The sequence below is a fragment of the Neofelis nebulosa genome, chromosome 4, assembly GCF_028018385.1.
Source record: "Neofelis nebulosa isolate mNeoNeb1 chromosome 4, mNeoNeb1.pri, whole genome shotgun sequence".
NCBI lineage: Eukaryota > Metazoa > Chordata > Mammalia > Carnivora > Felidae > Neofelis > Neofelis nebulosa.
The window spans coordinates 140,098,563-140,112,747 of NC_080785.1; the positions used below are offsets into that span (position 1 = coordinate 140,098,563).

A 14,185-nucleotide genomic window follows, 5' to 3' on the forward strand; every position below is an offset into this window, starting at 1 on the left:
TCTTGTGTGTGTGCCTTGGACTAATGATAATTATTTCAGCGTGAAATCTCAGTGGTTTACATGAAATAATAAGATCACAGAAGGGGGTAAATACGTTTTTGATCATTTCAGTTTCCATTTGATGCTTCACCATAGAGGGTTTTAAACACTCAGATGCAAAAATCTCATTCAAAGCACAGAGTGTCTGTAAAAATATTTTAATAATAAAACCTAGCTGAATTTCTATTTCTTAGCAGTTTTCCAGAAGTCCCCCCCACCGCCCAGCCCCAGCTCTACCCCCTAGCCCCTCAGCCCCCCACCCCCCACCCCCGCCCTATTTCTTAGTCTCTTTAGGATTAGCACCATTTCATTGAAGGTGTTCTTCCACCCCAGTGCTGACTTAAAACCAATTACTGTTCCGTTGAGTGTAATTAAAGAGAATTATTATCATCTACATTTGATCTCACAAAGCGTCTGCCCAGGGAAGGTTACCGACAGCCGTGTACTACAGCTCTTAAAAGAAATGTATGCACTCGGAGTATAGACCCAGCCTAATTTTCATATTTTTAAAAGTTCACTTCCTGAAGGCAAGCTCACTAGCCATTGCCTCAGCACTTAAATTCCATTTCCCGGGCATAAGTACTCTTCTTTGGGGGAATTTTTTTTTTTTTGACACTGACTGGGTGGACATGAAAAAAAGAGATTAATTTTAATATTTTAAAATACCTTCCCATGACTGATATTAGTGAATCTATGTTGGTAATATTGGAATTAGCACTATTTAATTAAGGAAAAAATGTAAGTCCGAGAGGAGGCTTATTCTTAGCCTTCTGCCAAAAAAAAAACCCCCAAAACAGAGACATGAACCACAGGGAAGGGACACAAATGTCACTGCCAAAAGAACTCCCTCACTTTTGCCAGAGATAGGCCCAGCAAAACTTGTGTCGCTGCACAGAGGTGTGAAGCACAATTCACAAGCACCTTCACCAGAGGCCTCTTCACCGAGCACCTTAACCAGAGGCCTCCTTCTCTGAGACGAATTTCCAAAGATAGTTGGCTTTCTTTCCTGCCTTCCCATCCACTCCCTTCATCCATCCATTCATTGATTATTCACCAAGCATTTATTCACTCATCCAACAGTGGATAAATATTAGTTGAGCTCCTCCTTCTGTTACAAGATGGAGAATTTAAAAATGACTGGATACAGTCCCTGTTTGTAGGCGTCTAGAGTTGAGTTGGGGAATGCCGCTCTGGAATTTGAATAAAGGGGAGAATATCCAGCTGCTTTCTACCTTTCTTTTTCCCATCATATTCTGGCACCAATTATATTATCCTAAGTGGAAAGAGAACAAACAATTGAAAAGTACAAAAAAAAAAAAAAAGTGAATCTTCTGGATACCTGGTCTACACCATGCCTAGAATTTACTCTGCCTCCTACCTTTTCCCGTCAAGATGAAGACAATTCAGGTAGCTACCTAGCTACCTAGGAGAGCCTTGCAGCTTGACCCATAATTAGGAGGACCTTTTAACTAAGTGTCAAAGTGGAAAGGGGGACACACGGTCATCCTATCCATAATCTGATATTAGCGGACTTCACTGAGCTGAGCCTCATTCACTAGTTAACTCTGCGGTCATTACAACATGTAACCTTCAAGAGGGGTTGACACTGTGATTGTTGATAATATGATTCATTAGATGGATGACAAGAAAAGGAAGTCACAAACAGGAGTGCACTGAAGGGTAACATTCCTCCTCATGCTCCTTCAGCATATCAATGCTGTCCCATATCAATGGAAGAAACACACGGCAGAATCAGTAGCTGAAATGATATGCAGTGTGATGAGAAAAGTTGTTAGAGAGAGACCTTTCTCCAAAAAAAATGTTAAGAAGTAGACAACAGCCAGATGCTTCTGGTCATGTTCAATTAACGCTAAGGGATTTCTAGAAAAAAACAGTCCCTGGGATACCTCAGGAAATCCGAGAGAGATCGCCTGAAGGAACAAAGAAAGACTTTGTGGTACAGTAATACCAAGCCATTGTTCTTGAAAAAGAGCCAAATTTCTTCCCCGAGACCATGAAGTTGTGAACGGAATAGATACGCTTCTTTCCCAAGGAGATAAGAAATGAATCACATGCCTGCAACATATTGATGAGGCATTAGCACTCCGTTTCCCCATAATTGTTGCTGCCCGTAATAGGTTTCATATACCAACATGCATATGTCTGTCTTGTGAATGAGACAGAGGGATGTGCCGTTACGAGCCTCAAAAATATTAAAGACCAGACTGCAAAGGAAATCACAAAATATCATAATCGCTTGATCCATTATTTATGTGTTATGGCCCCTTACACAGTCTATCATATTATAATACACCAACCTAAGAGAAAGAACCAGACCCCCCCCCCAAAAAAAAAAACACCAAAATGAATCAAAACAATTATGGAACATTTCCCTTTATGGAACTGAATAAACACAAGCTTATGTTCTTTGCTTTGTCTCAGCTAATACAGTTTATCCTGCCACAATTTCTCATTTTCTGTCATTCAGAGAATCTCAGTTTTCAGTACAAGTGAAATCTGAGTACGGTGGCTTTTCATTTGACAATGCATTAAGTGAGACACTGAGCTGAAGGTCAGCGTTCTCACACCCACACATGCTTTGTGCCCTTTCCCTCCCTTCGTGGAGATGAGATCTCGCTTATCACTGATCTTTTCCCTCCTTAGAAAACCTATAGAGATTTCCGATTGCAAGGGGTCCTGGACTCGACCTTAAACAGCAAGACCTATGAAACCATCCGGAACCGGCTCACTGTGGAGGAAGCCACTGCATCAGTGAGCGAGGGTGGGGGCCTGCAGGGGATCAGCATGAAGGACAGCGACGAGGAAGACGAGGAAGATGACTAGAAGGCTAGGGCCTGGAGTCCTTTGGGACAAAGTCCTGTAATCAATGCATGTCCTTAGTCTGTTAGTTAACCCCAGTAGGGAATTTTCTGTCAACTACCATGCCCATGAGATGTTTACCAATACAATTGCCATTTTAGCTATGTGGTACCAAGATTAGCAAATGACCTTCCACCCCACTGATTTCCTGATTCCATGTCTGTATGTTTACAAGCAATATGGAGCACCATTCTTTAAAAACTGTTCATGGAGAATACATAGTCCAACTGCTAGGTGTGTTCCTGTTGTCAGCAAAGTTAAATGATGCTTCATTAATATACTGTGTATGCACTGATGGTAAACGGATGTGAGGGCGAGTACACCAAGTATTTCACTTCTCTGTTTCGCGTTATGTGGATGCCAGTTATTTAAACGAGTACAATAAATTAACGTAAGACACATAGATCTGCTTTGGTTTTTGGAAAACAAAGGCAAGCCTCCAGCAAGCCACCTTTTTGGTTCTTTGTGTTCCCCCGAAACTAAAAACTGAACCCCTGTTTTCCTTGTTAACTCATCCTTTCACGGATCCATGTAGTTAGCCAGAAAACAAACAAACAAAAAAAGGCGACTAGATACCAATGGATTGATCTTGTCATTTGCCACGGCAAGGGTGATCCTCCCATGAGCAAACACCAAGCACAGTTCAGAGCAACCGTCATCTGTTCAAGTTTATCCTCTTAAACGTCACATTTTGCTTTTATGTTTCGATAACCGTGTATGTAAAAAACCTGAATATTTAAATTACAACCCTAGACTATAAATGTGTTTATAATAAGATATGGATATTTCCTTCAGTAGATTGTCACCATAATTTAAAATATTTTGTTCCACACTGGTTTTTATATCTGTCATGTACATTGCATTTTGGTCTGTAACTGCATGACCCTGGGGTCCTCTGCAGAGCAGTTTCTTTCTGTGTAGTGAATCCATCTTGCTTTTGCCTTATATAAAGCCTACAGTTATGAAAGTGTGGAAGACTGTGGCTTCTCAATAAATAACCATTCAATGTCCTCAGAACACGCCTCCGAGTCTTTTTTCCTCTGTCTTTTTGGAAAGCCAGAACCGAAACACACACAAACCAGCAGAGGAGGTCAAGAACAAGCAAGAGGTCACTTCCTTGAAACTCTTGGAGGGGTGGTTTTCAAATGTTTGTCTCCACAAAAGGCAGCCCAAAGTCCCACTGAGTCAGACTCCACTCATTCAGAACAGTGGGCATTTGGACATGTTGGGCAGATTATGCTTCCATTAAATAAGCAGTCTTATTTAAATAAGATAATAAGGGTCTGCTAAGCAAGAGAGGAGTGTAAACGAGAGAAATGTTTCTCCTGTACGAAAAGAAGGCCAACAAACTGTTTTTAAGCGCTACTTTAACAGCAGTGTTTGCATCCAAACAAAGCGTGTGCCAATTATATACGATTCTTATAGATTTGTTAAAGCATCTCACAAGATTCTCTAAGATATGGAGCACTCTTCTTGCCCCCCAGTTCTTGTCAGCAGATATAATCACGTAGGTGTGAAAGAAATCAAACATTTTGCAGCCTTACCTGTCTTATTTGCATCTGTCACTAAATCAAGCTGACCTTTCCTTGGGGCTGACGGGCGTTTTAGAGAAGTGACGAATTTTTTCATTAGGACCAGGTAGACCAGTGGCTGTCTACAAATGAATTCCTCTAAATAGTACGTCCTACTTTTTTTAATCCTTCAGGTCTGCAGGTACAAATCAATAGTACTTCCTGCCCTTAGTGGGATTGCAAGGATATAACTCCCATTTATTGAGCAACTATTCCGCACCGGACATTCTCTATATAATACCTCATTCAAATCTCACAACAACCGCAAGAGGAAAGGATTGTTATGATCCTCATTAGAAACAAACAAATTGAGGTCAGAAAGGTTAAGGCCACTTGCCCAGTGGTTACACATCTCCCTACGGAAACAATATTGCAGAGACACTAGTATAGAGTTGGTAATACAAATGGTGGGGGTATATCATTCGGGTGTGAGATATCTTTGATTGCCCAATGGCACCAAGATAAGTCTGCATGGCAAAGCCAGAATTTTTGAAAAATATATTTGCATTTTTAATTCCAAAGCTATGATATAGTTTTTGCAACAATTACAAACAATTCAGAAATGTGCAAAGTAAAGAGAGAGAGCCTGCCCAGTGCATAGTATAGTTGAGAAGAGGAAGAAATGCTCCAGAGCTCTGGGCGGCGGGGGGAGCTAAGTGAGTTAGAGAACTAATGAAAGGGCATGACCCAAAAGGCAGAAAGAGAAAGAAGCAAGTGTGAAAAGATTGTGCCTTCAAAACCAAGGTTAAAAAAAAGAAAAAAAGATTCCTTCAAAAGGAGAATTCCCCCCCACCCCTCAGACTAGCGCTGAGGATCCTGTTGAACAGTATCCCCCAGGTGCATCCCCGGGGGAAAGGCTATGCAGAAGGAAATGATATCAGGTAAGATCAGAAAGAGAGAACTCCCCAAGTTTTTTAAGTCTCAGGTTATCCTTGCCACAAATTTAAAGCTGAGAAGGAGACCATTTTGATATCTTGAGCCTTCTTTTTTTACTTCTTTGGAATAGAATCTTAAGTGTTCTCTTCCTTCCTGTTTGCTTGTTTTTCATTAAAATGCAACAAACATACAGAAGAGCGCACAAATCCTAAGCCTACAGGTCAAGAAATAGGACATAATGAACACTTCCAGACATACCCATGCCTGTGGCCCTTCTCAGTCTCTACCTCCTCCCTAACTCAATAAAGGTAACCACTATCCTGATTTCTCATAGTGTCAATTGAATTGAAGCCCTTACGTAATTAGAATCACGGTATTTATTCTTTCAAGTCTGGCTTCTTTTTGCTCTACATTATATTGTTGGTGTAGCTATAGTTCATTTCCTTTCAGTGCTCTATAGTATGAATATACCACAATTTGTCCATGTTCACATGTATTTAGTTCAACATGTTCACACATTCATAATGTTACCATGAATTTCTTTGTACATATCTTTCAGCACAGTTGCAGGGTCATAGGGTAAATATATGTTCACTTTTAGGAAAAACTGCCATTTTTCCACAGAGGGTAAACCACAGACTACTCTCATCAGCAGAGTATCAGAATCCCATAAAACAGCAGGTATGGCCACTCTTTTAATCTACATTGTTCTGCTAAGTGGTGTAGTGGTTTATGACTGTGGTTCGCTGATTACAAAAATAGAGTTGATTGCCTCTTAACATGTGTATTGACAATTTGGTTAGCTTCTCTTGTGAAGTGCGTGTTTAAATCTTTTTTTTTTCCTTTTTCTTACAAGAGGAAAATTCCAGAGTTATTTGAAGGACTGGTAGAGAAGAGGCCATAGGAAAAAGTGCCAGATGGATGGTGAGACATGGAGACGTAGAGAGAAATGTTAACCTGATGGAAAAGCACTCACTGTATTATCAATCAGCCCACAAATAGTTGAGTACATACTGGCCAAGCAGTGCTAGAGACAACCAGGCTCTCTCTAGTGCTTTCCCCTTCATCAGCCAGGGGGACTTTTCCAAAAGGCAAGTGTGATTTTGTTCCCCCTCCAGTTAATAGCATCCAGTGGCTCCCCTTGGTCACAGAATGAAGCTCGAATTCTCTAAGGTGCCATGCACGGCAATACACGACCTGACCCTCACCTAGCCCTCCAGCCTCCTGTGTTAACTCTGCCCTTCTGGCTCCCTGGGTTTCAGCTACACCTGCCAACCTTCACTTCCACCTGTGCACCTCGGTTCTGTCCCCTTGGGGGCCTCCCGCCAAGCACCTCATCTCACCCTTCAAATCTCAGCTAAATTTGACTTCCCCAAAGAAGCCCCTCCAAACCCTACCCTCAGTTCAGCATCCATGTCCCTGGTACATAGTTTCATAACACTCTCTACTTCCGTTCCTTAGTATTCATCTCACTACTCATGAATGGGTTCTTTGCAGCTTTTCTCCACTTCAGGAGGCTGTGGTCTGCACCATCTTCCCTATTCTATCCTTATTGTATTCACTAAATATATGGTTCATTAGTGAGGACTGAACATACAAATCATAGATGATGTGGTTACTATTCTCTTCAAACCTTTAGTCTAGGTGATATGAATCTTCAAAAGCTTTGTATAGACTGTATCCTGTAAGATGCAGAGGAGGGAGAAGAAAGGGAAGACTTCCTGGAGGAGGTGGGCCTTGAAGAGCACAAAGAGAGGACAAGAAAGGACATGGACCAAAGCAGAGGGAGGGGAGGGGGCTGTGCCTCTTGGCCAATGCTCTTTTCTTCTCTTGATAAATTCCCAGTGCACGTTGTAAACACTCAACAAACACATGTTGACACAACACATCAATGGATATGCTCGGTATGTTAGGGGAGCCTGGTTTCATAAAGACATTTATGCAGGGGGTGTAGAGAGAATAAGATGGGAAGAGTGGATTAAGGTTCCAAAGAAGGACTTTTACTTTCGTTTAGCTTGGGTTTATTGGGCTAAATAACAGGGCTAAGCAGTATTTTTATTTTTTTCCAAATATTTAAAGAAGTTTGTTCGGTTAAAAAAAATCAAATAAAGTCGAATTCATGAAACAAAAAGTTGAAGCCTCTCCCTTCCCCAACCCATTTCCCCAAAGTAGCCATTGCTAACAGATGGGCATATATTCTTCCAAATATGTTCAAATCATATCCAATATCCAATTGGATATATTTATATATTTTATATATTTATATATTTTTAAAATATATTTTCACAAGTGGGATTCATCCTGAGCATACTAAGGCAAATCACATTTTTCATTTATCAGTGTGGGATCATTTTTGTATCTGCACAGAGATTTTCTGTATTACTTTTAATGGTTGCACTGTATTTAAAGAGGTTTTCCGGCCAATGGAGAGTGAAGTTAGGTAAACTGAAAGTCCAGGGCGAAATGCGGACGGACAAAACATACTGGAGAAAATGAGCCATCTGTAGAAGTGACCCGTGGGACTGTTTGAAATAAGTGGCTAAAGCTTTTCTGAAACACCCCGATCTAATCGCAGTCTAACCGAACCGTATTAGAATTATCTGTTTAGGTGTCTCTCTCTCTGCTGGACTGCCAACTTCTTGAAGTCAGGGACTGTGTCCATTTGGGTGTGCCGGTCTGGTGCCTGGGATCTAGTAGGCGTTCAGTAAATGTTGGCTGAATTGAATGGATGAGCATCAGAAAAGCACACCTGAGTATGACCAGGGCCAAGAAAGCATAAACTAAATGGACTGCAATATACTCTGCCTGGAAAGAAAGAATCACTAAATAAGGTGAAGAATCTCAAGGGCTTTAGGAAAAGCATCTACCCCACCACTAATGGGACTTGAATTCCCAGCACAGGCATTAAATCACACTGTCATAAATTTGGCTTTCTGTGCGAATTTTAGGAAGTCAACCAACGAGAGTTGGATCATTAGTGCTTCTGCACAAACATTAATGAAGTTTATTTTCTCTACATTTTAGAGTCCAAACGAAGCATGCTCTTTGTGGCCTGGGCTTCTCGGTACACGATTAACCGAACCTGAAATGAAATCAAATTATGCACCATCGTGCCGTATCTCCTCAACAAATTTTTAAAAATCAATATTCATCTTTTATTCCAGGTGGTTTTGCTTCGTCATCGAAACCCTAAAATTATCATCTGTTTTCCTTCTTATGAAACCATGCATTTCATCTAAAGTGGTGAATCTGCGTTTGTTGTAAGTGAGCAAAGCACGAGGAAAGGGCCGTGATGGTGCAATCTGCCGGCGAGCCCTCTACCCTGAGGATGGCGTGCCTAAGGTCAGAGCGACACGCTGCGCGACAAATTCATCTCAGCCACCGGCATCACAGGGGGATAAAGTGATCACAATTAATACACCAACCACAACATAACAGGAATGCAAAGGAAACAATAAGCCAAAAGTACCCAAATAAATTTTCTTCTTGGTCCCTAAGAATTGCCGGTGCAATGGTACAAAGAATTGTAAACATGATTAAGTTGGCATATTTCCCTCTGTCCATCAGAACAAGTTGGCTTGCTTCCTGGCTGGTGAATACAATTGCAAAGAATAAACAAGGCTTTGCTTAAATACCCAAGCAGGAAATGTAATTGAAGACAGTATGAATTTCAGAGAAAGTGTTGGAAATTTGGGGATGTACTTAGAAGGAAATCAGGGGCCACAGGAGAAGACAAATACGGCTGGTATTTGGTGCAAAGAAAACTACAGTTTATGTGGAAGCAATGACAAGGTTTCAAATTCTAATGTCACTATAGTATTGTAAGCAGGACAGCTGAACTATCCCGCCCCGCCCCCCTGTCCCCTCCATCCCTCACCCCCACCTTCAAACAGCTACAGTTTCAGGGCTTTGAGCCCGATAAGTTCCTCCACGGTATTCCTTGGTGCTCTTACTTTCATTCTGAATACAAAGTACCCTTCAACAAAATCAAGCATAAAGACTATAGACTAAAAATTCCAGAGCATATGGAGAGTATTGACGTCACAATGTATTTGGAAAGTTGAACTTCTCAGAGGCCACTGTGATTAAACGACAACCTCTACTTTTGCGATACCGAAAGCTGAGCTCCTATGAGATGATTTTTGGCAGGACAGGGAGAACTCTTTCCCTCCGAAACTCAGAGAGTAGTTATGAGAAAATGATCGTGGGCAGGTTAACGTAGACTAGTGATTTTCCAATCAAGGCAATGGGTTTCTTTCTGCATTGACAACAAGCAAAACCGTCTCCCATCCATTTCTTGTCCAACTTTGAGTCATCAGTTCTGATACCATACTTCATTGCTTCTCAGACAAAAGAAATTTTTTCTTTTCAGTTTTAACATCTCTGTCGCCACCATCCACCTCTGTAATGAGGCTGCTGTGCACACAGTCTCGGGGTAATATTCCTGTGGACAATGCAAGGGAAGAGCCTTCCACACAGTGAACTGAGAACAGGGCAGAACCAGGAACTGACTCGGGTGGATATGTAAGAAGTGCCCATTTCTCCCCAATACACAAAAGAAAGGTCATCCTGAGGTGGGGAGAGACCAAGATCCGGTATTACAAAGGAAGGGGCTTCGAACCACCCTAGTTAAATGTTAAAGGTGGAAGCTGGAGCCTCGGGATTTGTCGACAATGGGTGACAGGGATAACAGAACAGAATAGAAGGTGGAGCTCAAGGCACAGGCTCTGGTCCCTTCCACATTGAAGGTTTCCACCTCGGGTGGCTGAAGCTGGCCAAGCCCTCCAGGGAGGCTGGGGCAGCTCCTTCCCCTCCCACCTGGAGAAGGCAGACCACGGAGTGTGCTCCTGCACGTGCACTCCGGAGGGGCCCCTTGCCCCCAGCAGTGGGAAGGTGCTCGTTGATGGAGCATCCAGTGTCAAAGTCAAGTGGCCTCCCAGGAGAAGACACAGGCATGGGCTCTACAAAACAATGCCTGCCGTCAAGAGGAAGGAGGACTCAGCGGCCCATTGGGCTTTCCAAAAGATGTGCTGGGAGCCAATTTGAGGCAATAGATGTAAATAGCCTCAAGAGCAAAGAAAGAATAAAATGTAGCCAAGTGGAAAAAAAAAAAACAGGTTCTGGAGTCAGGCTGAACTTGGTCCAGATTTCAGACGATTGGTGGTAATCACTAGCCGTGTGACCTTGGACCAATTACAAATTTCCCTAGGCCTCAATCTTCTCACCTGTAAAAGAGAAAGAACCAGAAGAATCCCCTAAGCTTTACCTACTGCTAGAAGCTCACTGGGTTACCATCAAGACAAAATGTGTCAAAGTACTAGAAAACAGCATACATGCTAAGTGCTCAATAAATGTTAGCTAAGATTTTATCGTTAATCTCTTAAGTTCTTAAGAGGTTGCCACGTCTCAGGCTCTGAACAGATCTCGGGTATGGCTAGGTAGGTCACTGCCCTTTAGAAGCTGGGTTCCAGGGGCGCCTGGGTGGCGCAGTCGGTTAAGCGTCCGACTTCAGCCAGGTCACGATCTCGCGGTCCGTGAGTTCGAGCCCCGCGTCAGGCTCTGGGCTGATGGCTCGGAGCCTGGAGCCTGTTTCCGATTCTGTGTCTCCCTCTCTCTCTGCCCCTCCCCCGTTCATGCTCTGTCTCTCTCTGTCCCAAAAACAAAAAAAATAAAAAACGTTGAAAAAAAAAATAAAAAATAAAAATAAAAAAAATAAAAAAATAAAAATAAATAAAAAAAAAAAAGAAGCTGGGTTCCATTACTACCTGTTCCTGGTGCACCTCTTGCGGACAGAACAACTGATCAGCTGTGGATTGCGCAGCAGTGTGTTGAACAAGGTCTTCTTACGACCCACTTTTTTCTTAGCATTTGCTTCTGTGCCCTGGAAAGGAAGATTTGTCTTTCTTGCCTGCATTGATTTGCACTCTCTGCTTTCCTCTGACTCTGGACCTCAGTAAATAATTATTGAAGGAATTAATTAATGAACAAATAACTTTCTCTCCATGTCTCCCCTTTTTCATCATCACTGCTTTAATCTGGGTTTCCCTAGAAACAGACCCTGAGACAAGGATTCCAGTGCAAATGAGGAAGGGAGATGGGGAGGAGGGTCAGCCACTGAGGGGAGCTGGCGTTTGATCAGCCTGGAGAAGTCCAGGAGCCAGCACAGAACAGACATCTCAGAGTTACCCCCTTGATGTGTGTGAGGGCTGGCAGGAGGCTGCTAGCCCAAATCCTGGTTGCCTTTGGCTGAAGGCAGCTGGGAGATGAGGATAGGGAAGGGTATTTCTCCAGCCCTTCAGACCTGCAGGGCCAGTGGACAAAGAAAACCCCTGGTCCTCTCAGAAAGCCTTCAGGCAAATAAACACAAGAAAGGCAGTAGGAAATCAGGCCTGGTTGCAAGGAAGGGGTTAAGGACCAGGGGGAGCGGGCAGGACACCAACATCGTCTGCTACAAAATCACCCTTCTGCTACCCAGGGCAGAGACTGTAATCAGTGTCGGTGCCGAGGACAGCAAGACAGAATCAGCATTTCTCACGCCAAGAACACCGCCTCACCAGGCTAGACCTGGAAGCCTTTTAAGAGCAGTGAAATAAATTCTTGCCTTTACTACAGTGGAACACAATGGAGCCAGGAAAAAGAATCAAGTAGGGTTGGTTGTTTTGATTTTCATGTAATAGTTACTCTCATCGTACAGGTTTATTTTTCTTTTTTTTACTTGAGTGTCGTTGACACACAACATTCCGTTAGTTTCAGGTGTACAACAGAGTGATTCAACTTCTCTGCACCTTATGCTGTGGTCGCCACAGTGTAGCCACCTTCTGTCACCAAACAGCACTATTACAATACCACTGACTCTAATCCCTATGCTGCACCTTTTATCCCGTAACTTATTCACATCGTAGCTGGAAGCAAGCCTGTATCTCCCACTCCCCTCCCTTCCGGCAGCCGTCAGTTTATTCTCAGTATTTACAGGTAAAATAAAGTATGTTTATTTGCGCTGATACTGTGGAATGTCCAAGATACACGGTTTGGTCTTTAAAAACAAAAACAGACCAGCACTTAAAAGAATGAAAAAGTAAATAGGCAAAGCTATCCAAATATGTGTGTGTATTTATATACACACATATTTTCAAAAGATTCAATGGACTTTTGTCATTTTGTTTTTATTTTTTTTTAATGTTTTATTTTATTTTTGAGACAGAGAGAGACAGAGCATGGGTGGGGAGGGTTAGAGAGAGGGAGACACAGAATCCGAAGCAGGCTGCACGCTCCAGGCTCCGAGCTGTCAGCACAGAGCCCGACGCGGGGCTCAATCTCACAGACGGTGAGATCGTGACCTGAGTCGAAGTCGGAAGCTCAACCAACTGAGCCACCCAGGCGCCCCGGACATTTGTCATTTTGGCTTCCCAGAATCCAAATCCAAAAACCCATGGAAATCGAAGGGGAAGAAATGTTCCCTCTGTGTGCCGCCGACTACTAGGATGTGGCTGAGAGTTCCCTAGCTCAGAACTTTGACTCTTAAGAAGGACCCAAAAGCATGGCAGCACGAGGGGACTCCCACTGTGGCTGCAGGACCGTTCAGGGCACCCAGAGGACGGGGCAGCAGAGCCAGAGGGAGCTGCAGCCCACACACAGCTGTGTCTGTGGCTCTTTTGGCTGTGCCTTATATCACTCGTCCCTTGGTTCCTCCCTGAGCCTGTTTTCCCAGCCCTCAGTGGATTCTATGAGCAATTCATAAACTCCTTTTCTGTCGTGTTTCTGTTGGTGACCAAGAACACTGATCAACATGGAAGGGTCTCAGAAGAAATTGGGAAGAGTGGTTACCTCTGGGGAAGGGGACAGCCGACTTTGGATGGAAAGGAGGCATTTTTCAGCACATACCGTTTTCCGTTGTTTGATTACGTTAACCATGTGTATTTATTACTTTTTCAAATGAAAAATACTTTATTTTTCTAAAGTAATCTCTATGCCCAACATGGGGCTGGAGCTCATGACCCCGAGATCAAGAGTCACACGCTCTACTGACTGAGCCAGCCAGGTGCCCCTCAAATTAAAAATATTGTAAAGGAGTGTTTTTTAAATAATTTACTTTTTAAAGTGTCCCAAGAGAGCAGCATCTGGACATGGAGAATCTGGTTTCAGTTCCAGTCACAGGCACAGGATGAAAGGTTAAGTATTACCCTCCCTTCTGCTCAGGTGCTCTTACCAGGGAGAGAATCTTAACCCAGAGTGTTTGTCTAGAATTCAGGGGGTCTGGACCTTGAAGGTGGGGGGGGCGGGAAAAGGGGGTAGCAAACCATATTAACATCTGCAGTATCTGTGACCTTTTCCCTAGCTGATATCTTAGAACTCTTCTAGTCTTTAAATTTTTTTTAATGTTTTTTTTTGTTTATTTTTGAGAGAGAGAGAGAGAGTATGAGCAGGGGAGGGGCAGAGAGAGAGACACACACAGAAGCAGGCTCCAGGGTCTAACCTGTCAGCACAGAGCCTGATGTGGGGCTCGAACTCGTGAACCATGAGATCATGACCTGAGCCAAAGTCGGATGCTTAACCAATGAAGCCACCCAGGCGCCCCTAGAACTCTTCTAGTTTTTAAACAAACATCTTATTTTTTTTTATTTTTTAATGTTTATTTATTTTTGAGGGCGGGCAGGAGCAGACAGAGAGAGGGAGTCACAGAATCTGCAGCAGGCTCCAGGCTCTGAGCTGTCAGCACAGGCCCAATGCGGGGCTTGAACTCACAAACCGCGAGATCATGACCTGAGCCAAAGTCAGATGTTTAACCGACTGAGCCCCCCAGGCGCCCCAATCTTAGAACT

The 14,185-nt window shown here is 43.1% G+C and overlaps 1 protein-coding gene across 19 annotated transcripts in view; it reads left to right on the forward strand.

Moving 5' to 3' along the window:
* CADPS (calcium dependent secretion activator) overlaps positions 1-3,929 on the forward strand; it is a 479,125-nt gene extending 475,196 nt beyond the window's left edge. For all 19 annotated transcript variants that reach the window (XM_058726308.1, XM_058726310.1, XM_058726311.1 and 16 more), the window contains one exon: positions 2,704-3,929. In XM_058726308.1, the coding sequence (XP_058582291.1) occupies positions 2,704-2,883 (180 nt within the window). In that variant the 3' untranslated portion in view covers positions 2,884-3,929. The remainder of the gene's footprint in view (positions 1-2,703) is intronic.
* Positions 3,930-14,185: the final 10,256 nt, after the last annotated feature.